The 25,834-nt window shown below is 38.6% G+C and overlaps 1 protein-coding gene across 1 annotated transcript in view; it reads left to right on the forward strand.

Annotated features, from left to right (window-relative positions):
• The first annotated feature begins 2,636 nt into the window (after positions 1–2,636).
• The window catches only part of lhfpl4a (LHFPL tetraspan subfamily member 4a), a 38,579-nt gene continuing 15,381 nt past the window's right edge, over positions 2,637–25,834 (forward strand). Inside the window, exon 1 of the mRNA XM_024293001.2 lies at positions 2,637–4,237. Within this exon, the coding sequence (XP_024148769.1) occupies positions 3,829–4,237 (409 nt within the window). The 5' untranslated portion in view covers positions 2,637–3,828. The remainder of the gene's footprint in view (positions 4,238–25,834) is intronic.

Genomic DNA, 25,834 nt, shown 5'->3' on the forward strand with positions numbered 1-25,834 from the left:
TTTTTTATTTAGCTTTTTGAAATTTGCCCTTAATTGTTTTGAAGTTTATTGTGTCACCTGTCCTTTTTTATGTAATTGTGTATTATTTAGTTCTCAGTTCAAGTTTTTACACACGTGCATAAAGTCATTGGGCATTTAAGTGCTATTTAAACAAAATCATTTCAGTTTCTGACATTTTCTCTGTTATTTAAGAGATGGATTTTTATGTGGCAAACATATTGCTCACAAAAAATAAAGGAGCACTTTAAAGAAACACATCAGATACATCAGATCTCAGTATGAAGTTGGATATCTATACAAATAACGACAGGGCAGTGTCTTAGGAACAAAAAGATGCCAAGTCTTTTAATGGAAATAAAAGTTTTCAGCCTACAGAGGCTCAATTGTGTAGACACCATAAAATCAGAGTGAAATGAAGATGTTTCAGGCTAGTCCATTTTTTCCAGAACCTAATTTCTGCAACTCAAAATGCTTTTCAGTATCTTGTGTGGCCCCCACCAGCTTGTATGCATGCTTGACAACGTGGCGGCATGCTCCTAATGAGACGACGGATGGTGTCTTGTGGCATTTCCTCCCAGATCTGTGTGAGGGCATCCCTGAGCTGTTGTACAGTCTGAGGAGCAACCTGGCGGCGCCTAATGGACCCAAACATAATGTCCCAGAGATGTTCTATTGGGTTTAAGTCAGGGGATGGTGAAGGCCATTCAATTGTTTCAATTCCTTCATCCTCCAGGTACTGCCTGCATACTCTTGCCACGTGAGGCCGGGCATTGTCGTGCATTAGGAGGAAACCAGGACCTACTGCACCAGCGTAGGGTCTGACAATGGGTTCAAGGATTTCATCTGGATACCTTATGGCAGTCAGAGCACCATTTCCTAGGCAGTAGAGGTCTGTGCGTCCCTCCATGGATATGCCTCCCCAGACCATCACTGACCCACCACCAAACCTGTCATGTTGAACCACGTTGCAGGCAGCATAACGTTCTCCTTGTCTTCTCCAGACTCTTTCACGTCTATCACAGGTGCTCAGGGTGAACCTGCTCTCGTCTGTGAAAAGTACAGGGCGCCAGTGGTGGACTTGCCAATTCTGGTGTTCTTGAGCAAATGCCAGTGGAGCTCCACGGTGCTGGGCAGTGAGCACAGGGCCCACTACAGGACGTGGGGCCCTCAGGCCACCTTCATGAAGTCTGTTCCTGATTGTTTGGGTAGAGACATTCACACCAGTGGCCCTCTGGAGGTCATTCTGTAGGGCACGAGCAGTGCTCAGCCTGTTCCGCCTTGCACAAAGGAGCAGGTATCGGTCCTGCTGAGGGGTTGAGGACCTTCTACGGCCCTGTCCAGCTCTCCCAGAATAACCACCAGTCTCCTGAAATCTCCTCCATGTTCTGGAGATTGTGCTGGGAGACACATTAAACCTTCTTGCTGCAGCACGTGTGGATGTGCCATCCTGGAGAAGTTGGACAACCTGTTCAACTTCTGTAGGGTTAAGGAATCTCCTCATACTGCCAGTAGAGATAATTATCAAGCCAAAATCAGCACGAGTGGAAAACCAGCCAAAAAAGATCAAGAGGGAGAAACTTGAAATGACCTCCACATGTAACACCAGTCCTGTTTGGAGGGTTTTCTAATTGTTGCCACTGAAGTGCACCTGTTGTTAATTCCATGAACACCAATACAGCTGAAACTGATTAACGAGGCCCTCGGCTGCTTAAGCAACCAGAAAAAAAGGTTTAATTCAATTCATGCCAGGCCCAATAAAAGAAGTGTTCCTTTAATTTTGTAAGCAATGTATTTAGAATTTTTAGTATGAAACAGACTGACGGTATTATTTTATATAATGAGATTTTAAAATGAAATTCCATGTTTTTAGCGTCTTTTCAGTTGTTTGACCTTAAATCAATGATTTGTGATGTTTTTAAAGATTTTTTTAAACATTACTTTTTCATAAATAGCAGTTTTACAAAATATTTACCGGTTCTTCTTTTTTAAAAGAGTTGGCTGCTATTGTAACATTACATATGGAGCCCCTGACCGGACAATGGGAAAAAAAATGTTCTAATAAATTAGTTCCCTCAAAATACTAATTTGTTCCTACGAAATCCTGCGAAATAATAATTTGTTCGAACGAGGTATTTAAAATAAAGAACGGACGACCAGAAGTTGATTTCGGAAGTTGCTACCCGAACTAGAACAGACTGTCGCCGTCATCTTGAGGAGGTCTAAGTGCACCGCAGTGCTGGGAAATAAAATATTGAAAAGAAAACCTTCCTGCAATATCACACGTGATGGATTTTGTTGAATAAATGAATGCATTTTTTTTTTTACAAACAAAGAAATTATCTTTTAATTTTTCAAATCATTAATAACTAAAACACATTAGGAGCATTCACAAATCTAACTAGTCAGACATAGTCAAGAGAAAAAATATTAAAAGAGCTTGTAACAAAATCAGACATTTTTCTAATCAACTAAATTAAAGGGAAAAACTGTCCAATCAACTTGCGTGTCCATATTGGATATTCAAGGGAACAGAGTAATATTTTGAGGGAATGCTTTAACTATTCCGTGGGTACAAATTATTATTTTGTGGGCACGGTTAAAGTATTCCGTGGGTATATTATTTTGTGGAAACAAATTATTATTCTGGGAGTGCGACTTATTATTTTGTGGGTACAAATCATTAATTTGTGGGAATAAAATGCAAATTTTTGGGAATTAATTATTATTTTTTTACCCATGTCAGGCCACGGGCTCCGTAATTACACATCTCTTAGATAGTTATAAATGCAGCTATGATGCTTTATTTGAGCATTTTCAAGTAATGTTTACATATTAGGACGTTTTTAAGTTTACATTTTAATGAAAACGTTTTTGCTTGTTCAACTTTTCTTTTTCTGCAGGTTTCTGATTTTGAGATTATTTGTCTGTATGTGTCTTTCAGAGAGTGAGAAATTCCCTCTCGTGTGTGTGTTTTTTTTCCTTTGGGAACCTGACTCTAAAATTCAAGGTGAACACGAGGCGCGCGCACGAGCGGGAGCGCGCCGCATCGCTGTCATCAGTACAACATCAGCATCTTCCGGGCGCGCGCAGGGAAACGGGAGGAGGAGGACGGAGAAAGAGAGATGAGAGAGAGACCTAGCGGGGAAAGGCTTCGACCAAACCGTGCTGATAATGGAGTCGAGGCGGTGGAGGATGTCGGGAAAGAGGACTGTTGATATTTGACAGAGGGATCGCCCTGAAAGCCGGTCTCTTTTTTTTTATTTTATCCTTTTTTTTCTTCTGTTCTCCGTTTGTTTCATTTGCGCTCGGCTCCCACATGCTGCGTGGACGCTGAGGGCGCGCGGAGGAAGGGGAGCACCCTCACGGATGCCTCGGAAGGCGGGATCGGGCTCCACCGCCGGCGCTACGGGCAACAATCCGGTGATGCTGAAGGAGATCCGGGAGATCCTGATGGATGAGGACGAACGGCGGCTTTAGCCCCCCTCCACCCGAGACACAAAGGGAAGCGTTTGGATGGCGCCTACCTCCTCATTGACAGTGTAGCCCCGAGGAGAGCAGCCTGAGACAGCAATGTTGAATCACTGGTGTTGGTAAATTATTCATTAGAGACGGAAAAAGGCGATGATTTTATATTGCTTTAATGCAGCACCCCCCCTGCTCATTTTGATTATGTTCTACCTTCGGGGGTCACATGTGAATTTCCCGGTTCTGTTCTCATTTCATGGTTTTTAAGGTCCGTTTGAGGGATTTGGATCTTGACGTGTGACAAGAAAAGAAATTTAGAGTCAGAGGAAGAACAGGTCTGGGTGTGAGAAGGAAAAACCAAACATGTTGCCTTCCCAAGAAGCCTCCAAGATCTATCACGACAATTATATGCGCAACTCCCGGGCCATCGGGGTGCTGTGGGCCATCTTCACCATCTGCTTCGCCATCGTCAACGTGGTGGTGTTCATCCAGCCCTACTGGATCGGCGACAGCGTCAACACGCCGCAGGCCGGCTACTTCGGCCTCTTCCACTACTGCGTGGGCACCGGGCCGTCGCCCAGCCGGGAGCTGACGTGCGTGGGCAGCTTCTCCGACTTCAGCTCCATCCCGTCCGGAGCCTTCAAGGCGGCCTCGGTGTTCGTGCTGCTGTCCATGGTGCTGATCCTCAGCTGCATCGGCTGCATGGCGCTCTTCTTCTTCTGCAACACCTCCACCGTTTACAAGACGTGTGCGTGGATGCAGCTGCTGTGCGGTGGGTTCCTCTTCTTCCTCCTGTAATGTCATTAGGGTGATGACACTTTAGCGCATGCAGGAAACCTGATTCACTCAAACATCATAGGGCTGTCAGTCACGTGACTGCTCGTCTGCAGAAATAGGAAAAGAAATCTGCAGACATTTTATCAACATTCTGGGGGAGGGAAACTCTCCTGCATCTCCAGGATGATTGCTTTGTGCTGATGACATGTCACCCATCCATCCACCCATCCATCCACCCATCCATCCATCCTTCCATCCATCCATCCCCGTGGGCTGCCACCACACACGGCAGCTGCTATTTTAGGACAATTCCAGGTCGATTGGATTACATTTTTTTTCTTTTAAATATATCTTTGGATTCCACATCACTGAGGACAGTCGGTGGTTCCCTGAAAACTCTCCTGTGGTACATTTTGTGCCGAAGCCACACAGAAAAAATCAAGTTCTGAATCCCAACTGCGAATTCCTAAATGTCAGAGTCTTTCAGAGGAGAAAATAATCTTTCCGGAGCTGCAACTGCAGCAAAAATCTGTCATGTGCTGAAGCAAAAAAAAAAAAAAAAAATCTATCACAGTTGCAATAAATAAATACATGGATCCCATATCTATCTTTATAAGCTGATCAGTGTGATAAATAGTGCCAGGCAGAAACGCGTGGGAGTCAATTTTCTGTGCAGAAACAGTCAGCATACCAAATGAGAAGAAGGCAAAGAGATCAGCACTTTTTTTCCTTCTGTATTGTTCTTTTTCTCATCCTCATCTGCCCACTCGCTCCTCTGTTCTGCCGAGTGTGGGGAAAGCTGTTTGCAGCTCCATGATCAGACAAAACCAGTTTTGCTCTTTTTGTTTTATCCCTTTCTCCTAGAAAAAAAAATCAACCTTTGGTTCATTTATTTATTCATTTAGAGAGGATTTCCTGTTTTTTCCCAAACGGGACCAAAAAAAAAGCAGAAAAACGTTGGCGGTGTACCTTAACCCTTTAACACCGGGGAAATTTCCGGCGACAGCAAAATAACACCCTTTCTTGGAATTACACAATTAACACAATTCCAGTGGATTCAGAAGCTGAGAGAATAATTCAAATTTCAACATGTTCAATGGACGCGTTTTGTTAGTAGAGACCAAATAGTGGAGAGGTCTGCAACCTGCAGCTCCAGATCCACACAGGATCTTTTATCTCTCCATGGGGTTCCTTGGACAAACATAAAATAAGTCATGGAGACTGCTGACCGTCAGAGTCAGCAGCTCCTGATAATGGCTGCCTAACCAAAACTACCTAGAGAAAACAAATAAACAAAGCCTGCAAACTAAGACTACCAAGATCCAACCCCAAACTAAAATAACAAAGCCCAGCAGTCTAAGACTGTTGAGGACAGAGAGGGGAAAAATAACAAAATAAATGAATAAAAATAAAAATAAAATAGCACATTTTTAAAGTAAGGATTACTATTAAATTTATAAATCGATGTCTGAGGTTCACATAGATGATAAACTATGTAGGTTTTTACATCCTGTTGACCTGAAGACGTCTTGTTTGCTCAACTCTACCTCCAGAAAGAACAGAGTTTATATGAAGAAAAACTGGTAAAAAGTTTGATCTATTATGAGTTAAAAACACGTATTATCTCATGCTGAATAACATTTGTTTACAGCTGTCCAGAGCTGCACTGAGATGATCCTGTTTGGCACAGAGCATCATATTTTATTTTTGCTTTTGTTCGTACCAAAAAATATACATAATTCATATTTATTATAGAAAAAAAGACAGTCCTGAATCCAAATTCAAATTTCTATGCAACTCCCTCTAGGTTTTGATCAGTAGAAAATGAGCCCAAATGGCTCTTTCACTCTTAAAGGTTGCTGACCCCTGAAATAGTGTCTTAAAAATGAGTGTAGTTATGGATGAACGTGAGTTTTGAAGGCATTTCCATAGACAAACCATAGACGCTTCATTGGAAATAGTTGCTTAAACTCAAGTTTCTGATGGCGGTGTGATCGTAGCTTCAGAGCTAGCCTTCAATTACGGTAACCCTTTAACATTGGAGCTCTTTCATTTTCTGTATTTTCTCCTTCACAATCTACTGGAATTATCGTGTTAGCAGTTGAAAAGTTACAGTATGTTAAATATTTTGTGTTTAAGCGTCAACAATGACGCCTCAGGTGTTAAAGGGTTAAATAAAATTTGTCGTTCAACATGGTGACATTTCAGCTTTGTCCTGCTCTCATGTGCTATAGAACAAAAACAGTTGAACTCTTAAATCTGGTTTAGGAACTCTAACCGGCTGGCAGGCGGCCTAATGCTATTCAGCCCCTTGGAGATGATCGTTTAATCATCGCTGTGGCCTGCTGGGAGAAGCAGCAGCCCTCCTGGCACCGGCCGGTCACATCCTGCAAATTCAGGAAAGGGCCAGCCGTGGTCAAACTGGAGAACAAATGTTGGCCACTGAGCAGATTGACCCTGAACGCTCTGGTTGGCTCAAAGTCCGAGCAGAACTTCACCTGCTCTCCGTGATCCGAGCTGAAGCTGCAGCATGTTAGATTGTGGATCGGTGGCGGATCACGCTGGAAATATTAATGCCACTTATTGGTTTAGTTAAGGATGAATAAAAGATGAGGAAAGTGTGGAAGTGGAGCCAAAGCGCAGGGATTCAGGACTCTTGGCAGAGCGCGGTGGAACTGTGTGCCTTGGCATCTTATGGCTGAACAGAAGCCAGCGCTGGCCTGAATGTAAACTTTACTTTTTCAGTGTGAATGAAGTAGAAGCAGGAGGTGATTTAAGTTGGCTTTCACATTTCTTGGCAGCAAAGCAACATTTTACACCAGAATGAAAACAAATAGACCAGGATTAATCAGGAAGGGCTGTTCTGGTTGAAGATGTCTTTGTGTATTCATATGTTCATGGATGTTGTCATCGCTGATTTAAAAAAAAAGTCAGTCTTAGTGTGTTTAGGTTTTAGTTTCTTGATTTTTAATTTTTTCTAACTTCTTTTTTTTAAGCTATTAACTTTTTTGTTCCAATTTTTAACTTCTCTGGATTCATTAGTCATTTATGAAGAAAACCAGCATAAGCTAGCTCTTACTAATTATTTTTATTTAAATATTTAAATAAATTACTAGTCATTTTTGTACATAAATACCTTTAACAACTGCAATGGTAGATGGTCTTTTTAACATTTACCGCTAATTTTTAAGTTATTTACAACACATTTAAGAAAAGCAACAAATGTGTTGTTTTGTTTGTTATTGTAGTCATTTTTTTGTTTGTTTTTATTTAGAAAAATATTAATAAAATTTCTGACATTAAATTATGGTAGCAATTTTTCATGATGGTCACATTGACAAAAGCATTTATACCCAGAATCAAAATTTTTAATTCAGGCTGGTGTTTGTTCTTTCTCATCTGAGCTTTCACACTTAGTTGTGGTGTTCCACAGGGTGTTGTTCTGGAGCCAGTTACCTTTTTTTTTATAGTGGCTTGTATTCATTGTATTCTTTTTACTTCAGTACAAAAAATGTTGCTGTTATTAGTTGTGTCACTAAAACAGTTTTTTTGTAAATGTTTAGGTCTTACAGAAGATTAGTTACCTCTACAAGATGAAGTCCATGCAGGTGACTTCATGTTGCCACTAGGAGGCGTTTTTCATAAACTCCTACCATGCACAAAGTTCCTTACACCTCGGTTTCCTCTCAGCAATCTTAGATTAACCATAGTAACCTTGAAGCTCCTCCCTCTCAAATTGTTGGTGAACTTTTGATTTTTAGCCTGGAAAATCAAAAATTTAAAGAAATAATAATTTTTTTAAAGTATTTTTTGTGTTCTACTACACCATGCATAAAAAGTTATACATTTTTACTACTTTAGACACAAGTTTGATCAAAATTTGAGGCTGTTTTTTTTTATCAAATATCTGGACTATCAGAATCAGGCATTTTAGTAATCTTATTTAAAATGATCCAATAATTAATCTCAACCCCTAAACATTTATTTTAAATATGTAAAAAGCCTGCTTATTACCACAGACCTGGTGGATTTTTTTAATAAACTCATTGACTCTAGTTATCAATTATGTCACCATGGAGACCATGTGTGACTCAGTTTAGCTTCACAGAACCTCACAACTCGACTCCTGTCCCTCAGAATCAAAATATGAAACATTTGAGTGGATGGATCCTCCCTTTGGGTTGAGAACATCTTTAATCGAAGCTTTACTTTGAAGAATTTTTGTTCAGGAGCCTCAAACCTGCAAACGGATCTTTTATTTGGCTTAATTTGAGTTTTTTGTTGTTGGTTTTTTTCACCACTTGTCTTATTTATTACTATTTAGTCAAACTTTTCCTTGTTTACAAATTAATTTTCAACTATTTTGGAAAGTCTTTTTTATTGTAAAAATTGTAAAAGAAAATTGCTTATACTGAATAAAACTTTTAAGTTGAGGTAGCCATTAATAAAAACATTTTAATTTGATGCAAACTAATAATTTTAAATGTAACAAATTACATAAGTTTTGTTAATTCCTCAAATGTTTCACTTTTTTCAGTGTGGTTTTCACAAAACACAACAAAAAACATAGATTTTTTAGCGAATTTTGATAGATTTAGTTAAAACTTGAAGACAAACTGTGTTTCTGCAGAGCATCAGCTGTTTTCAGAAAATCAGATCACAGTAAGAAGAAGCTGATATCTGCTGTCTTTAAGTCTCCCAATCTTTTGTGTCAAACCTCAGTGGCAAAATTAATAAACTGGTCATTTTTTATACCCAGAATTTGGACTAAATTGCATTTTTAAACACACAAAAAAGAGCAGAAGGAAAGGCTTGATTTCCCAAAAGTACCCTCCTCGGTTTGTGCAGAGCTTTGCTGCTCACACCTTTGCTTGGATTTTGATTAATTCAGAGGGAAAGCTCCGGGGAAAACGGCTGGAGCTTCAGTTTAAACTCACCTTTGTTAAACCCAAGATGAATTTTGTGCAAAAAGCTTCAAGGTAGCAGAAATGACGCTTCAACATTTTTCATCTCAGCAGACCTTGGGAGGTCTCTTCCTCAGCCATCTTCTCTCCTTTTCCCTCTCATTCCAGCCCTTCTTTCCCACCTTAAACGTGGGACTACCCCAGCGCAGCCTGATGACTGCCTCTCTCCCTCATCTCCATCAGCTCATGGCTCCATCCTTCCTTCTTGTCTGACCTTGTATGCTGCAATATTAAACAGAACTAAGCAGTACATGGGCCATGGCACAGGAGAGGAGCTGTCTGGGGAGAAGCGACCTGACAGACTGTTCAGTCTTTCAGTGAATGAGTGAGTTTATGTTGAGGCGCTGCAGGGGAACTCGTTTATGCTGAAGTGAACATTTCATTACAGTGTTTTTAGGAGGAAAAAAGGCTGAAACCAAAGAAATCAGGTTAATTAAAGTCCAATTCTGAGGCTTGAAGATGCAAATCTGATGTCAGAGGAAACAGTAGTTATGAGTTGTTCACACTTATATGGTACTTTTAGCTTTGACTGAAATGAAAAAGAGTAAACTGACAGAGTAGGAAACTTGTTTGTGATGTTTCCAAGAAAACATCGTCGTTTGACAGAGTTTTGGATTAAACAACTGCAAACAAAAACAACTATAAATGTTTTATTTATTTACTTTTTGGAAATATGAAGTCAATACAAACAAATTTAAAAACCCACATAGATGAAAATGGGGTTTTAACATGTTCTTATGGCATTTTTCTGATGATGGGGTACATATATGAAGAAAATTAAGCTTTTCTGGATATGTCTTTATTCAAATTTTTGTGAATTAGGAGCAGATGAAAAAAATAGTGGAAAAATATCGTATTTGTGATGTAGAAAATACGCTGGCGGGTCACAAAGTTCCTGCTTCAAGCTCTCAACAGTAGGAAGGAGAAGGGGGGCGGGATTGCTGCCTCGTTAAAAGTCCCGCACAGAACTGAAGCAGAATTTCTGCTGAACTACTTCAGTTTTGCAGAAACTATGTTCTAGAAAACAACAGTATTCTTGATTTTGGCTTAAAACCACATTATCATAATTAAAAGACCACTGGGAACGCTTTTACATTGAAAAGATGATTGGATGTAAGAGAGCGGTGAGGTCTTGAAGAAGGGATTCCATAACAAATCAGCTCTGAGCTCCTTCCTGTTTGCAAAGGTGACGGATGAGGTTAGACAGGAATCACCATGGACTATGATGTTTGCAGATGATATTGTGATTTGTAGTGAGAGCAGGGAACAGGTGGAGGTGGAGTTAGAGAGGTGGAGGTTTGCCCTGGAAAGGAGAGGAATGAAGGTTAGCCGCAGCAAGACAGAGAACTTCCACCCAAGTGGAAGAGTGAGGTAACAGGGAAAAGACATAAAGAATATGGAAGATGAAGATGAAGTATCTAGACCACATGTGTCAAGGCCCGGGGGCCGGATCCGGCCCTCCAGATCATTTTTATGTTATTATTAATAATGACCCGATGTTATCTTGCGCTTATTTTTAACTTGTATCATTTTTTACAAAATATATTTTTATGGAGAGTAACTTCCTGTTTGGAGCGTCAGGTGGGAAGGGTCCGTCAGTCCACTTCTCATATACAGTCAGTGCCTGATACTCCTGATCCTGATTATTTTGTTGTCATGTTTTGGAAAAGTCCATTCCATGAATCTGTCTTCAGAATACATCGACTCCAAAAACCAGAAAGAGAGTTTAAAGCCACAACATGTTGAAAATGCTGCTTTATTGCAATTACTTCAGCTGATGATACATGTGTGCATGTGTGTGCACGGCCTTGCTCAAGCGTGTTCACACAGGGAGACATATACGCAATGGTGTGAAAGCTGAATTATTAAAAGAAACATTTACTTTCTGTTCTCCAGCGCTGTTGTTTCCTCTTTTCCGGCTTTTGAAAACTTGTGCTTGTCTACATGCGTTTGCATTTCTGTGGAAACGGCTTCGTAACGGCAGACCAGCGCGGGCTGTAAAGGGTTAAAGAGACGCTGCAGTGGTCGTGGAGAAAGCCAGGGGAGGCAGAGAAGAGAGCTTCCCTGGGGGATATCCTGCTCCCGCGCTCCCTCACTGAGATTTCCGTTGGCTTTTTTCAACCAAACGTACATGTTTTAATTATCAGGCGCTTAATAAATAATTCCAAAGTCACTGGGGTGTTTCTAAAAATATCTGAACAGCTGAATAATGGATTTTGTTGACCCCTTTCAACATTGTCACTTAGTCTGAATACGTGTGTGTGTGCTGAAGTGAGGAGCGTGAGCTTGTTTGTTAAGTTGATTAGCATTTGTGTGCAGTCATCAGTAAATCTCATCTGCAGCAGCCTCATTTCATTAAATAAAGATATTTAACAACAGGTTTAAGTGTTTTAAATATGAAGTCATTCCAAGTTATGGAGTTCTGCTTACAAACCCCACTTTAATGTCCACATTAATATGTGCACGAATGAACCAGCATTTCTGTTGTTGGGTGGCTGATTCTTGTGCTAAAAATACTTTATTTGTCCTTCTGTACTGTAACCTCTGACTTAAACATGAGTACATTTGTGATGAGGAAGTACTACCCTTACTCAGCTGCCCCAGGCTGCATTTGTCGTATTATTATGACGCCCACTAAAAGTGGATGGACCATAAATTATCTGCAGAGCTTCCCGTTTGGTCCAGGATGATGTTCTGTGTGACGTTTTCTTGGTTCAGTTTGTGAAGTTGTGTCTGAATGAATGGAGCACTTAAAGAAGGTAGACAAGTGCAGTAAAAGTTGACGTTGGTTCTGTCTTTTATTGTTCCGGTGCTCCAAATTTTAATTTACATGGATTTATTTTATGTTTTAAAGATCTACTCCATGTGTCAAAGTCAAGGCCCGGGGGCCGGATCTGGCCCTCCAGGTAATTCTATCCGGCCCTCCGGATCATTTTATTTTATTGTTATTAATGGCCTGATGTTAAATTGCGCTCATTTCTAACTTGTATAACTTTGACTAAATATATTTTTTTACGGAAAGGTAAAATATTGAAAGTTATTTAAGGTTTAAGTTGATTTATTCTGGAAAAATATTCCTGACTTTTTATTATTCATAATTTTGTCATAAAATTACGGTTTTAAAGTTTTACAAATTTTCATTCTGCTAACTTTTTGGACTATTTTGGCATTTAGTAGGATTGTTTTAGGCTATTTTTAGAGTCTAGCTAATATTTCAGCTACATGCTAGCTGTTTTGGCTAACCTAATTTATTTTTATTTATTTTTCTAGTCTAATTTGGCATTTAGCTAATATTTTAGCTGGCTATCAGCTTCAGTGTTTTCAGCTATCAGCTTTCACGTTTTTAGCTATCAATTTCAGCATCTTCAGTGGCCAAATTCAGCTTCCAGCATTCATACTAGCATTATCACAGTTAATGCTATATATCTAGTTCATAATTATGTTAAAAAGTTACGGTTTTAAAAATGTAGTTTTAGAGGCCCGTGACCTAAAGTGTGTTTTGGCTCCTTGTGCGATTGAGTTTGACAGACCTGACCTACTCCTATGAAAATGCTGTTTTTTAACACAGTATTGTATCATTTTCATTGCATAATACACAAGAATTTAAGATAAAAACTGCATTTCTGCATTTTCTGAATCTTTAGGAGCAGATAAAGAACGTGCCGTTTGAAAAAGCTCTCAGTGGGCAGTCTCACTGCTCCACTCCATTCTGATGCATGTCTACATGTTTGTCATTCGAGCTGGATAGCTCTGATTTCAATCTCCGTTTTGTTACAGCGCTAATGTTAGATTGGTGTTGTGAGGGGCTGTAAGCTGGCAGGAGAGAGAGTATAAACAAAGTATCGACATGGAATATAAAGAATGATGATAAATATAATTAAAGTGTGACTTCAATTGTTTAATTAACACCCACACATGCAAACTTTTACTTTTTTCCCATTGCCTTTCTACTCTTTATATTTATTTCCTACCAAACGATGTCTGGGTAATGCTCCCTACAGATGTTTTACATTTAAAAAACATGCATAATTAATAAGTAGGAAAGTGAAATACTTAGAGGGAATTTACTCTTGTGAGTGGAAGTGAAAGGATGTAAAGACAGGATGAAAAGAGGGAAAGCTCCATGCCAAGTGGGCCAGTGATCCCTGGCAGCAGCAGCAGCGGCGTCTTATAAAGTGCCCTGTCAGCAATCCACACTCCAACGCAGACACACACACCAGACTTGATCTCAGCCCCAATACAAGCTCTGTACATCAAATAGAAGGCCGTCCATTAAAGAGATGGAGGATGGCAGGTCAAAGAGCAGACACAGAGGCAGAGGGAAGGCCAGGCCTCAGACAGCTTTATTACATTATGGGCAGGACACGGCCATCTCTTAATGCAGTCATGTTCACACCTTTGTGATTCACAGCTGGCTGTCAGGCTTCAGAGCGCTGCAGCGCGTTTCCTCCAGGAGAGGTTTGGATACTTTGGAGAAACTTAATGATCGTTTATTAAGAAAGTGGCCAGGACATCATTTATGTGGCTTTAGCTGACCTGTCTGACTAGCACAAAAGCACAACACCATGCAGTGGTTATCAGCTTGGTCAGTTGGATTCTAATGTAAAACTTTTTTAGTTTTACTCTCTTCCCCTTAAGATGCAGCCGCTCATCTTTACAGCCCTCAACAGACGTGGAGACCCCAACAACTGCAGCACCGGTGCGGTTCTAACCCCATATATATGACTGAGGCTTTACTGGAAACACAACTATGAGATAAAACTATTTTTCTCAAATTGACAAATTTTACAGAAATGTTACATGATCATATGGTGTACTTTATTTTCAATGTTCACATAATCACATTTTCAGACTACAAAAGTAAAAAGGGTCTCTGGTCTGGTCTGGTATATGTGGCCATAGCAGCGCGAGGCCCTTCTAAACACCCAGCTCAGCTGCAGCCGGAGAACCCTATACTTAACACAACAGGATGGCGCTTTGAACGGACTAGAACAGTGTTTTGGACGCTCGGTTTGTGCGCGATAAAACTCTGATTTCTACACCCGTCTTGAGACAACTTCAGGCTATGACAGGGCAGACTGAACAGCCATTTTCTGACAGTAATTTTTACAGTTCTCACTTATCAGAGTCAGTGAATGCACCGGGACTGAAGTTCCTCCCCTCATCGATTTTGATTGGTCCTCGTGTTAGCCCCGCCCAAACGCACCACAAGAGGGCCAAAAGTTTTGTAACTGAAACTTTCAGATTCTTAAACGAAAAAAAAAAAGTTTTGAAACTGAAAAAAAGTTTTGAAATTGAAATTTGAGTTTTGAGACCTATTTTTTCGGCCAAATATTAATGTTTTTTTCAAAATATTTTATTTCGGTTTCAAATAATATTGGCCCCGATTTAGCTCCATAGGGGAGGGGCTGCATAGAGGAAGCAATCACTTCTTGGAAATATTTTCAGTTTTATAAGTGTTTTAAAAATGCTTGCTTAGGCTTTTTATATTAATTAATTTGTTTAAGAAAAAGGAAAAATGTCAAGTTTTACTAGATATTACTCACAATCTAAACTCTGGTGACCCAGCATTCTAGTAGTATTTCAACGCATCACTTGCAGACAAACCTTTAAGAAGTGAAAAGAGTCTCACATCAGATTTGTTTGTAACTGAGGTTTTGTGTGCGTAACAAGTGACTCATGTGTAATTTTAAAAATTTGCGTGTTTAATTAGTTTCAAGCTTTTTTAAATGTTAATTTGTGCAAAATTGTGTAAAATTGTATTTTGTATTTTTTCAATTTCTTTTTTGTGCGTGCAACTTTGAGTGGAAACACTCACCTGAATGGTCTGGTCCTCTCTAAACCGGACCATACCGGACCACACAAACAGGGCTTAAGCAGACAGTTATTTCAAGAAAAACTCCTATTTTCTGCACACACAAATCCAAAGTTAAGCACAACTCAAGAATTACACACGCACAAATGGGGTGATACTCCCTTCATACATTTGTGCATGGAATCTTTTGTATGAAAACTGAATCTTTTATTCTTTTTCTCTTTTTTTTTACTGTTCTGCGCACTTGTACCAAACAGATGCATGATGGGAAGTCTGTCATGCTTTCGGATTGACACTGCAAAAACACACCCATTTGAAATAAGTCAAAAAGTTTAGCAATGGTGAAAAAAACAAGAAAAAAGTTTGGTTTGTGCTTTTTTTACACTAAAATATTTTGCTGATAAACTTGTTTTTTTTTTAACCTGTCCAGCAGCAGAGCAAATCGATCAGAGCTGAAGGCCTCTTGTTCTGGACAGATTTAACTGTCACAACAGTACATATTTGTATAAACTCCTTTTGTACTCAAGGCTAAACTTTAATTTTTTTCCCAAAACTTTCCTAATAGAATTAGTTTTCTGGCAAAACAGAAAATAGGAGTTTTTCCTGAAATAAGGGTCTGCTTAAGCCCGTTTGTGTGGTCCGGTACGGTCCGGTTTAGAATGGACCAGGCCATTCAGGTGAGCGTTTCCACTCAAAGTTGGACCGTCACGGCGCAAGCTAACAATCAAAACAATGGAGGTCATCTAGCAGCTTTTTTTTTTTTTCCCTCTTGGTTATTGGTACTACTTTCTTGGCGCTTTCTTTTGTCATGATGACCATCCGTCAATCAATGGGTTTCAACAGTAGCTCCACGCTAACGGTCTGTTCCAATTTTAAATGGACCAACTGGGGTCTGAAAATGGCACAGTTTGGTCTGGCTGTTTTATAATGGACCAGACCATACTGTACTGCTCAATGGAAATGAGGCGTTTCTTTCTCAAGGTCCAGTTTGTGCTAAAAAATCTGGAGCTCTATCAGTCATCTTCAGCAAAAGGAGCAGCCAAAGGTCAAGATCATCAAGATCCATGTGTGTCTGGAGACACACTGGACTGTAACTGGATAACAGTCATCAACATAACGGCACAGACTCTGACTGAAGCATTAGATCGGTTACTGATGCTGGACCTTAATATAGTCACAGAGTCACTGAATTCCCCTTAATGACATTGACTGGGTCTGGTTAGTGATTAGAATGATTTTCCTGGAATTCTCTATGATTGGTTACTACAGAGATTCCAAAAGCTGGCATAGAAATGTGGGTGTCTTTGCCTTCACTTGCTCTTCTTTAAGGTACTTCCATGGCTTGATGTTAGCACAAAGATGCAATGGTTTCTTAGATGAGATAAAAATGGTCTCATCTTTAACATGAAGGTGGTCTGTAGGTTTACTACAGCTAGAATGGTTATTCTGACTAATAGAATGACTGAGTAAGAGCTGCTTATTTCTCTATAGAAGTCTATGGGATTTTGGCTTCTTGGAACCAGCGGGTACTTCCTGTTTGGAACACCAAAGGGGCGGGGTCAATTTCCAGATACAGTCAGTGGTCAAGCGTGACACAGAGCTGCTAAAGGCAGGACTGGACAGGCGTGTTACATCATTTGTTGAATCAAAAACGTAATTTGGTGGGTTTGGTTCTAAATCGCCATCATCAAGCGGGTTTTTCTCTGACTCTTTACTGAGTCTTTAGTGCTTGGAACATGTTTTATTATGCAGTGGTCCCTCATTATGACGTATATCGTCTTTTATGGTGTCACTGTCTTACAGAATTTTTGGTGCAATTTTGCATGTTTAATTTTTTTGACGGCACATTGTGTTTGTGTCCTGATTGGCTGTAGACTACTGTCAATCAATTTCCTCTTTGCTGTGTCTCCTGTACAGAATCAGTGCAGTTTTCCAAATCTACATAAATCTTTGATCACAATCAGATCTTTGCTTTCATTCTATAATACTGGAGTTTTTTTAATGAATTTAAACAATCGCGAAAAGTGTGATAATGGTCTGTTTGTGTAGGCCACCCTCCAGATCATTTTATTTTATTGTTATTAATGGCTTGATGTTATCTTGCGCTCATTTCTAAATTGTATAATTTCGATAAAACATATTTTAATGGATAGCAAAATACTGAAAGTTATTTAACGTTTAAGCTGATTTATTCTGGAATAATATTCCTGTATTTTTATCATTCATAATTATGTTTAAAAGTTATGGATTTAAAGTTTTAAAAATTGGCATTCTGCTAACTTTTTGGACTATTTTGGCATTTACTAAGATTTTTTTAGGCTATTTTGGAGTTTTGGCCAATATTGCAGCTAGATGCTAGCTGTTTTGGCTAATTTGGGCTTTTTTTCATTTTTTAGGATATTTTGAAGTATAGAGATTTTCAATAAATGTCCATTCAGTTCGGCCGAAACTTAAGCTTTGTTTTAGATTTGGGCCCCCTGTGTGATTGAGTTTGACACCCTTGGTGTTGTGAAAGATTTTATAGCCCTAAAACATCTAGAATAATTGTAAAAAATCATATTGTCTAATTTGGGAATTTTGTTTTTCACAGGCTATTTTTGAGAAACCATTGCTCTAGTTATTATCATAAAATTAAATGAAAACAAAAGGAAATTTGTCTTTTTATTGTTGTGTTTTTCAAGTTATTGATGAAGAAAATTAAGCTTTAAATTCATTTTGGAAGATTTTTCATTACATTAATAAGAAAAAAATGCTGTTGGAAAAAAAAGCTAATTTGTGACGCAGAAAATAACTTTAAAGGATCACAAGTTGCAGCGCAACACAGAGACTAATTTCTAAGCAGCTCCTGCTGTTCTGCAGAATGACACAGATTTTTATATGTTGCCTAAAAACGGCAAAATCATAATTAAAAAACCACTAGGAACGCTTTGAAAACAGATCAAAAGATGATCCGAGTCGGTCATTAAATAAAACATTTTAATAATTATTTTCTTATCTACTGAAGTAGAACTGTTATAATAATTTCTATATATTTGCATGAAGAAACACTCAACTTTTATAAAATCTAAGATTACAGATTACATGACAAAGTGCTAAATGGTGTCACAACTATGCAGTCTTTCACACACAAATAAACACAAAGGCATACATATATGTGTGTAAATAAATACATACATGGTGTTTATAGCCCGCTGATGTTATTTTTGGAACTGTTATGTAATATGTTTGGCTTTTTAAGACGTCGATGAAACAGTTTTATGTAACAGATCTATAATTATCCAGTGGCTATAAATAAATGAATTCAGTGTTATTTTAACAAGCTGAGAATCAAAGAATGTTTTCCTCTGTTTCATCTGCTCGGATGTCTTCTGACTGCCAGTGAACTGTGAACGCTGCGCTGACAAGAAATGACAGGAAGTGATGAACTGGAAGAAGAAGAAGAAAAAATGATTTTCTTCACTTCTGTCCGCCTTTCCTAACCGTCCACCCTCTCCGATCGATTCCTTTCTTCTTGCTGCATTTGAAGCTCCTGAGTTCAGAATGCAGCGTCTTGAGTGGGGGGGGAAGGAAAAACCCCCAATAGCTTCAAAGGGCATTCTTGGGTTGTGAGGAGGTGGGAGTTTATTTTTAGAATGCTGGTGCCTACTTGAATGCTTGAGCTGAAGATGGAGGAGGACGGCGCACAGAACAGGAAAGACCTTAGCTGTAATCATGGAGGACGGGGGAGCCAGATGCTGATGCATTTTGGACACTGCTCTAAAGCAGCCGCGCTGCATTCATTATGCGCCAGATCCTCACTGTTTTGCTGGCATTTGTGTCACGTCTGTGAAGGAAAGCACACAGTACGCTTTTGGTTTAGGTAGGATTTCTATTTTAATAAAAGAATAGCTGCATAAAGAATACAACTCTATAGGAAGCGTTCATTTTTATGTCTGTGCCAGAGCACCAAGGTAAATGTCTTATCATTTACAACAAAGGGCCACCATGAAAGAAAAAATATATATTTATACAAGAATAAATTCGTAAAATTGTGAGAAAAAACATCATAATTGCACAAGAAAAAAGCTACACGTTTACACTGTAAAAACTGTAATATCATGTCAGTTAACGGCTGTAATCATAAGAAGAGATGGCAGTTTAATTAATGGGGAACTTCCCTAAAGTCTAATTTTCACATATTTGTTCTTTAAAAAATACACAAGTGTCAAGTTAAATAATTTGCATTTAATGACAAAAAAAATGTTTTAAATTGTGTCATTTTTTTTTAAGTCACGATATTAGTAGAAACTTATCTCTGGTTTCCGGAAGTAGCCCTGCGTTGATATCTCAACATGCCTTTGCTTTAAACTTTCTCCTAATAACTTCTCCCAGCCCCAAGCTAACATGAGCATTGCAAAAAAAGGACGAGCAATATCAGAGCCTTTCGCTCTCCTTGGCTTGTTTACATTAAAAGTGGGGTCATCTGGACCCCACAAGACAGTGCGCTGAACTTTTTTTCATCAATGATGTTTGAGTTTCACTAATGTCCATGGCAGACAGAAAATCCTGTCCACCTTTGTCCACATTTGTCATGGAAGGAATCACACATCAGTATGTGGTTGGAGTCATCTGGACCCCAAAGAGAGCGGAAGGGTTGGCAGATGGCAGCTCAGACAAGAAAAAAAGAAGATGTTAGTGTACTTGTCTTTTGACAAATGCTACAAAAACATGTTAAAAACAGCTAAAACACCATTTTCAATGGAATGGGTATTTAACAGTGATTGCGTGTTAAGTTTAAGGTTTTGTATCGTAAAACATCCATTATATAAAAAATTGAAAAATACTTTAAGGTACTGTCAAAACTTTAAAATAATACTGCAATTTCTTGTAAAAACACAATATATTACCATTAAATGTATCTATAAATTCACCTATAAATACATTTCTTTTCACAGTAATCGATACAAACATTACTCAAGAATAACTGTGAACTACCAGTTTTTATTGCTTTTTTTTTAAGTGTATCCTTTTTCTAAAAAAAATAAATAAAACGTTGGCGATGTAATTGTCACAACAAGCAACCAGCTGGTTCCATGTACAACAGGTTTATTAGTTCAGACAGGAATGAAGAACAGCTATAAGTCCACATAGTTAAATCAAGGTTAGACAGGCAGAGGTCAGTCACGAGGATGGGAACATCAAACAAAAGGCTAGAGATGTCAGAGTCCAGGTGAGGGTCAGGGCAGGCAGCAGGTAATCAGAGATACAGCAGGGTCAGAAACATAAGATGCTCGGTAATGCAGGCAGAGTGGCACAAACAACACTTCACTCTGAGTCAGGCTCTGTACTCTCCGTAAGTGTCCTGTGGGTGATTGTCAATGAGGTTGTGTCCGAATTCCCCGCCTAATCACTCTATAGTGCACTATATAGTGCATTCGCCTTTTTCTAGTGCTGTCCGAATATACTAATTCCAAATCGAGTGAACTAGAGAATACCCAGAAGTCTTTGTGAAAAGTCTTAGTGGATATAGACCACAATGCATTGCGGTTGAACAATTTCGAACAAAAAAACATGCTTAAATGTAATATTTGAATAAAATACACATTTTCACCATTAGAACACAGTGGAGTCATAAATAATAAATAAAAGTTTTCTTTTATTCGATTTTGACTTTGTGAAATCAGTGACATCATATCAGGTGTTTAGAAAAACGAAACAAAAATAGTGAGTATGGTGTCCAAATTAACTTAAAAATCCAGCACACTATATAGTCCCGCACTATATAGAATTTTTAGTAGTTAGGGGTTGGGGGGGGGACTTGGACACAACCTGAGTGACATCTGAGTGGCATGCAGGGACTGTGTACTGGGGCAGCTGGTGTTGATTCACTAAAGGACTTAATATTTCCTGATATGAGGAACCAATGCTGTAATATTGATACTTTTTTGCTGATGTTGTTTCTTTTTGCCTAATAAATTTATAATTGTAATCTAATAAATTCTTGATTCATAAATTATAACTTTATTGTCATAAAATATTGACTTTTTTTCTAATTTGATTAGTTTATTCTCATAAAAATGTTTTGGCTCAACTTTTTTTGTCATAATGTTGCAACTTTACTACTTCTCTATCTTAGGACTAAATTCTCATAAATTTATTTTATTCTTTTTAATGGTGGTCCTAAAACTCTCTCATACCGATTTAGATTTTCCTTCAGCTTTTTTTTCCGACTAAACTCATAATATTGACCTCCATCTTGGCGGGGGCAGGAGTAGAAAAGCATTCTCATGCTGCTAAAGCTTTAAAAACTTTTAATGGTCCTTGTCGGTAGATGAAGCTGACCAAAGCAAAACTCTGCCAGTAATCTCCCGGGATATCTTCAAGGACGGCGGAAGAGCAGCTTTGCTGAGATGTAGTTAATGGTCATTCATCATGTGTCATCACCACAAACACCGGGGTCCCACAGGGTTGCACTCTCCAGCCTCTACTGTTCACTTTGTATACCAGCCAGTCACCACGAGCGGTTCATTCCTTACACTGATGATGATACCTAATGTTTATTAAGACGTGCATAGGGGGGATTGTTGTCATGATTTCATTGTGATGTAGATAAGACACTGAGCTGTTCATGTAAGTGCACACTCCATGTGTGTACCATTACGGTTATGCTACTCACAACAGAAACGTGACGTATCCCCGTTCTTGAACGCGTGTTTAGCATTCACACTGGACTATCACTAACCAACACTAGGGCATGCCCGCCATCTATAGTTTGAATAGGTTTGGTGTGAAATGCTGAAGCAGTTCAAATCTGCTGAATCTTGATCCAGGCTTTTTCTTTGGTTTGATACAAGTCCGGTGGAGAACATTAAATTCTCCTCCATGATCTATATTTAAACAGTTGCCACTTCCATGAATTGAAAGGGACTCCATCCATAAATCACTACCAAAGACGAGTCCCTCATAGGTCCCTTGGTTTAACATTGAATGTAGGTTCAATTGATGCAAGTTTCGTATGTAGAGCCCAAAAACAGTCTTAAAATCTTAAAGAGTGTTGTGTGGATGTGAGAGTTTTGATCGTAAAAGCTTGAAATGTAGACACTTTTTTTCATTCCACTTAGTCTCTTGAACACTGTTGCTGACCGCTGTGTGAACCTAGCTTTACAATTAAAGTGTAGTTTGTGTGGACACCCTACGGGCGCTTACGTATGAAGCATGGTTTGAGGACACCATATGACCTAGACATCTTCACTCCCAACTCGTCATATATGGACATATGGTTCGGGCCCCTCCGCGCCACTTTTTGATGTTTTGGGTGTCCCCAACTCAACATTTTTTTGACATACTGGCTGTTCCCATTAAATCTCTGCTCCCCAAACCTCGGGACACGGTACCAGGCGTGGAAACAGTAATGGGTTAAGGTACCAAGTTAGGGTACTGGTACCGGACCTGCACCAGTACTGGTCTGATACCATGTCCTGAGGGTTGGGGACCCCTGATTAGTGTATGCATTCTTTCCCTGTCTATGACCTGGTACGAAGCAGCCCTCGCACCGTTACCAGTTCGCGGTCTGGGGGTTGGGCGCCAGTGATTTAATGGGAAGAGCCACCACATCAAAAAACATGAAATGGGGACACCTAAAGTGTCAGAAAATGGTTCAGGAACCATACATCCATAAATGACGGGTTGGGACCAAGAATCTGTAGGTCATAGGACCGCATCGCCCATTCATCATAAGCACGTGTAACTTTCATTAGCCTTTACAATGCACTGACCCCATGTATGGCAATGGGACTTTCCATTTTTATGACAAACCTTGTGGGGACCGGTCCTCAAGATGTGTGACCCTCCACACAAGAGTTCAGGTGAACCAACAAAGTGTAAAATCTTCTCCTAAAGGGTAACTAAACTAGTTCTCCCACGATAAGTGGACTATTAAAATAATCAAAGACTAATTTGATACTCGAGTAGTCATTTTTTTTAAATCTTAAAATGCCATGCCCGCCCTTATCTTTGACTCACATCTGCAGTAGTGCTGATCCCGGTCAGTAGTGATGTCACAGGAAGTTTCAGGAAGTCTTGGTTACCATAACAACATGCCAACATAGCTTGAAAGTGGGAAACATGAAAAAAAGGCAGAACTTGTGTTCCATGGGAGCACTACAGAGATGCATGAGCACCTGAAGAGGAAGCACGTTGTAACTGAGTATGATAACTAAGGGTGTAACGGATCACAAAACTCACGGTTCGGATCGTGTAATGGTTTTAGGGTCACGGTTTGGATCAATTTTCAGATCAGTAAAAAGTAAAGAAAAAAACAAAAGCAAGAAACAAGATAAAAGCCTAAAAATAATTTTTGGAAAAGCTTCAAAACAAATATTTAATAATGTTTGCTCATTGAGACCTATTTATAAAAACAAAACATCTTTAAACTTTGAACACAAACAAAATGCTGAAACATGTGGTTTCTGATTACATTTACATGTCTTGGGACCAAACATACAAAAACAGAGAAAAAAGAATACTTAAAAATAGTGTTGAAAATACTAAATCTATCTTCCTTAAAATGCTGATGTCCAAATTAAATCGTAAATAAATCAGTTAAAATTAATAAATAATTTTTTTGTATATATATATATATATATATATTTTTATTGAAACTAACTCTGGGAATATTTAAAGATTTAAAATAATGGTTACCCATGAAAGATGGCGCTGCCGTGCCCGCTTTTCCTGGCGGTTTATGATCCCTTTGGCTTGCCATACTATCGTCCCCTGACAGCATGTCCCTGTTACGGAGCAGCGGCTTCCTCCTCGACATGAATGGACAATTGATTTCAATTATGCGAACCCGAGATGTGCGCGTGCGGGGGGTGGGGGTTGGGGTGGTCTGCGGCACACGCGTGTGCGAACCGTGGCTTGTGACCCCTAATGATAACGCTACAGAGGGATCATCCTCTAGCTAAGATAAGATAACATTAGCACAAAGTTGACTTATAAGCTAAATGATTTCTGTGCATCCCTGTAACCTCTTCCCCATCGGAGTGAAATTTCACTATATAGCTTAAACACTTCAAGTTTAAAGCTAATAATGGTTGAAATGTGTGTTTTACATCCAGTTTACGCATGGCCCGAATAATCGGTCATTAGTCGACTATTAAAATAATCATTTGTGGCAGCCCTAAACTAAACATTTTTTAAGTAAGTTTTTATGAACGTTTTTTGTTCTTTTGACACTAACTGAGCTCCATAATATCATATTTTCAAATTGCGTTTGGTTGCCATGAGGCAGCAATAACGTGCCCACCAAGTTACCTTTTTTTCTGAAAGCCCTCCCAATAAACTTGGATTGAGTTTAATACCAATAGGGGGAACATTCATCAAAGATCCATAAAGCCTGATGCTCATTACTCAGTTAATGATTTCAACATCTCTCATCATGGCTAATATGTTGCATAAAGGTCATAAAAGAAGCTAATAACATGATGATTTCCCACGATGATTACCTCCGTTGCTCTCTCATTCTCTCATTACTTACTGTATTATCATCATTATGTTCTTCTCTCATTAAATTCCCTCATTACAGCAACAATCACACCGTCGGACACAGTTTCATCCTAAAATAGGAGTCCTTGGGTTTGTATGTTTACACACAGGTGGTGACTAATCTCACATCCTCGCTCATATGTTGCTACAAGTTGGCCGCCCACCCATTCCATGATGAATTGCCATCATAAAAAGTGGGAATCACCAGTGTTGCACAGCATGTGACTAATGGACTTTTCTTTTAGTCCACACAAATACACACTGCAAACTATTTCATCTTTGCAAAGATTTAAAACCTTGTTTTTTAGACATTTAAATTTGACCAGGTTTTAAACTCACTTTGTTCTACATATTTCCAAGCTTTTATCAACACAGTTGAGACATTTTTTTTATTCTTTACTAGGGCCAGGATCTAAAAATAGTGAAATTATTATTTAAATGAGTCCAAATCCTTTTGTTCTATACTCTTGACGATAATTTAGAACTTGATTTAAAACTCAAAAGATGAAAACTGCATCCTAATTTTTGGTCCAATTTTCACTCCAATTTTAAAGATCTTATTTTAAAGTTCAAACTGGCATTCATTGTAATTGTTTTGGAAGCAAAAAACATTTATTTTATGTTCTAGGAATAAGTGTTAGTTTTTGATTTTACAAGGATTTATTGTAAGATCATATTTTTTCTTTTTTTACATTTCTTTACATTTACACTTCTTTTTATTTATATTAATAAACATGTTTATTCCAAAATATTTACAATATTGCACATATAGTGGATAACAATAACAAAAATATCAACAACAGCAAAAATAATACAGGCAGATGTTTGAAAAGAAGATATAACTTATCTAAGCCTGCCCCTTAAAAAAGAAAAGAGAAGAAAGCAAAATAAAATAAACAAAAATCAAGGATAATTAACAAAAAACACACTAGCACTGCAATTTATCTTCCTATATTTTTGTATTTTGTCCATAGGATTTGTTGTGATTGTTGTAAGTGGATTTTAATTAATGGATATTTTTGCATTGTTTTATTCTGAATGCCAAATTTTTGATCCACACACAGAAAAAAATAAATCTTCTGCAGTCGGTTCACGCTAATGGTAGTTTAAACCAAAATGTATAAATAATTTCTTCATTTTATCTGGTAGTAAGAAATGAAATTCCTTCAACATTGTTAATAGTGTCGGATATTGTATTAAATCCTGTATTTCTAATAGTTATTTTATGTTGGATGAAAAGTTGTTCATGTTTTTAATACTTTTTTGTCACTGTAATCAAAATAAGCTA

Source organism: Oryzias melastigma, linkage group LG7 (genome assembly GCF_002922805.2).
Source record: "Oryzias melastigma strain HK-1 linkage group LG7, ASM292280v2, whole genome shotgun sequence".
NCBI classification, from domain to species: Eukaryota; Metazoa; Chordata; class Actinopteri; order Beloniformes; family Adrianichthyidae; genus Oryzias; species Oryzias melastigma.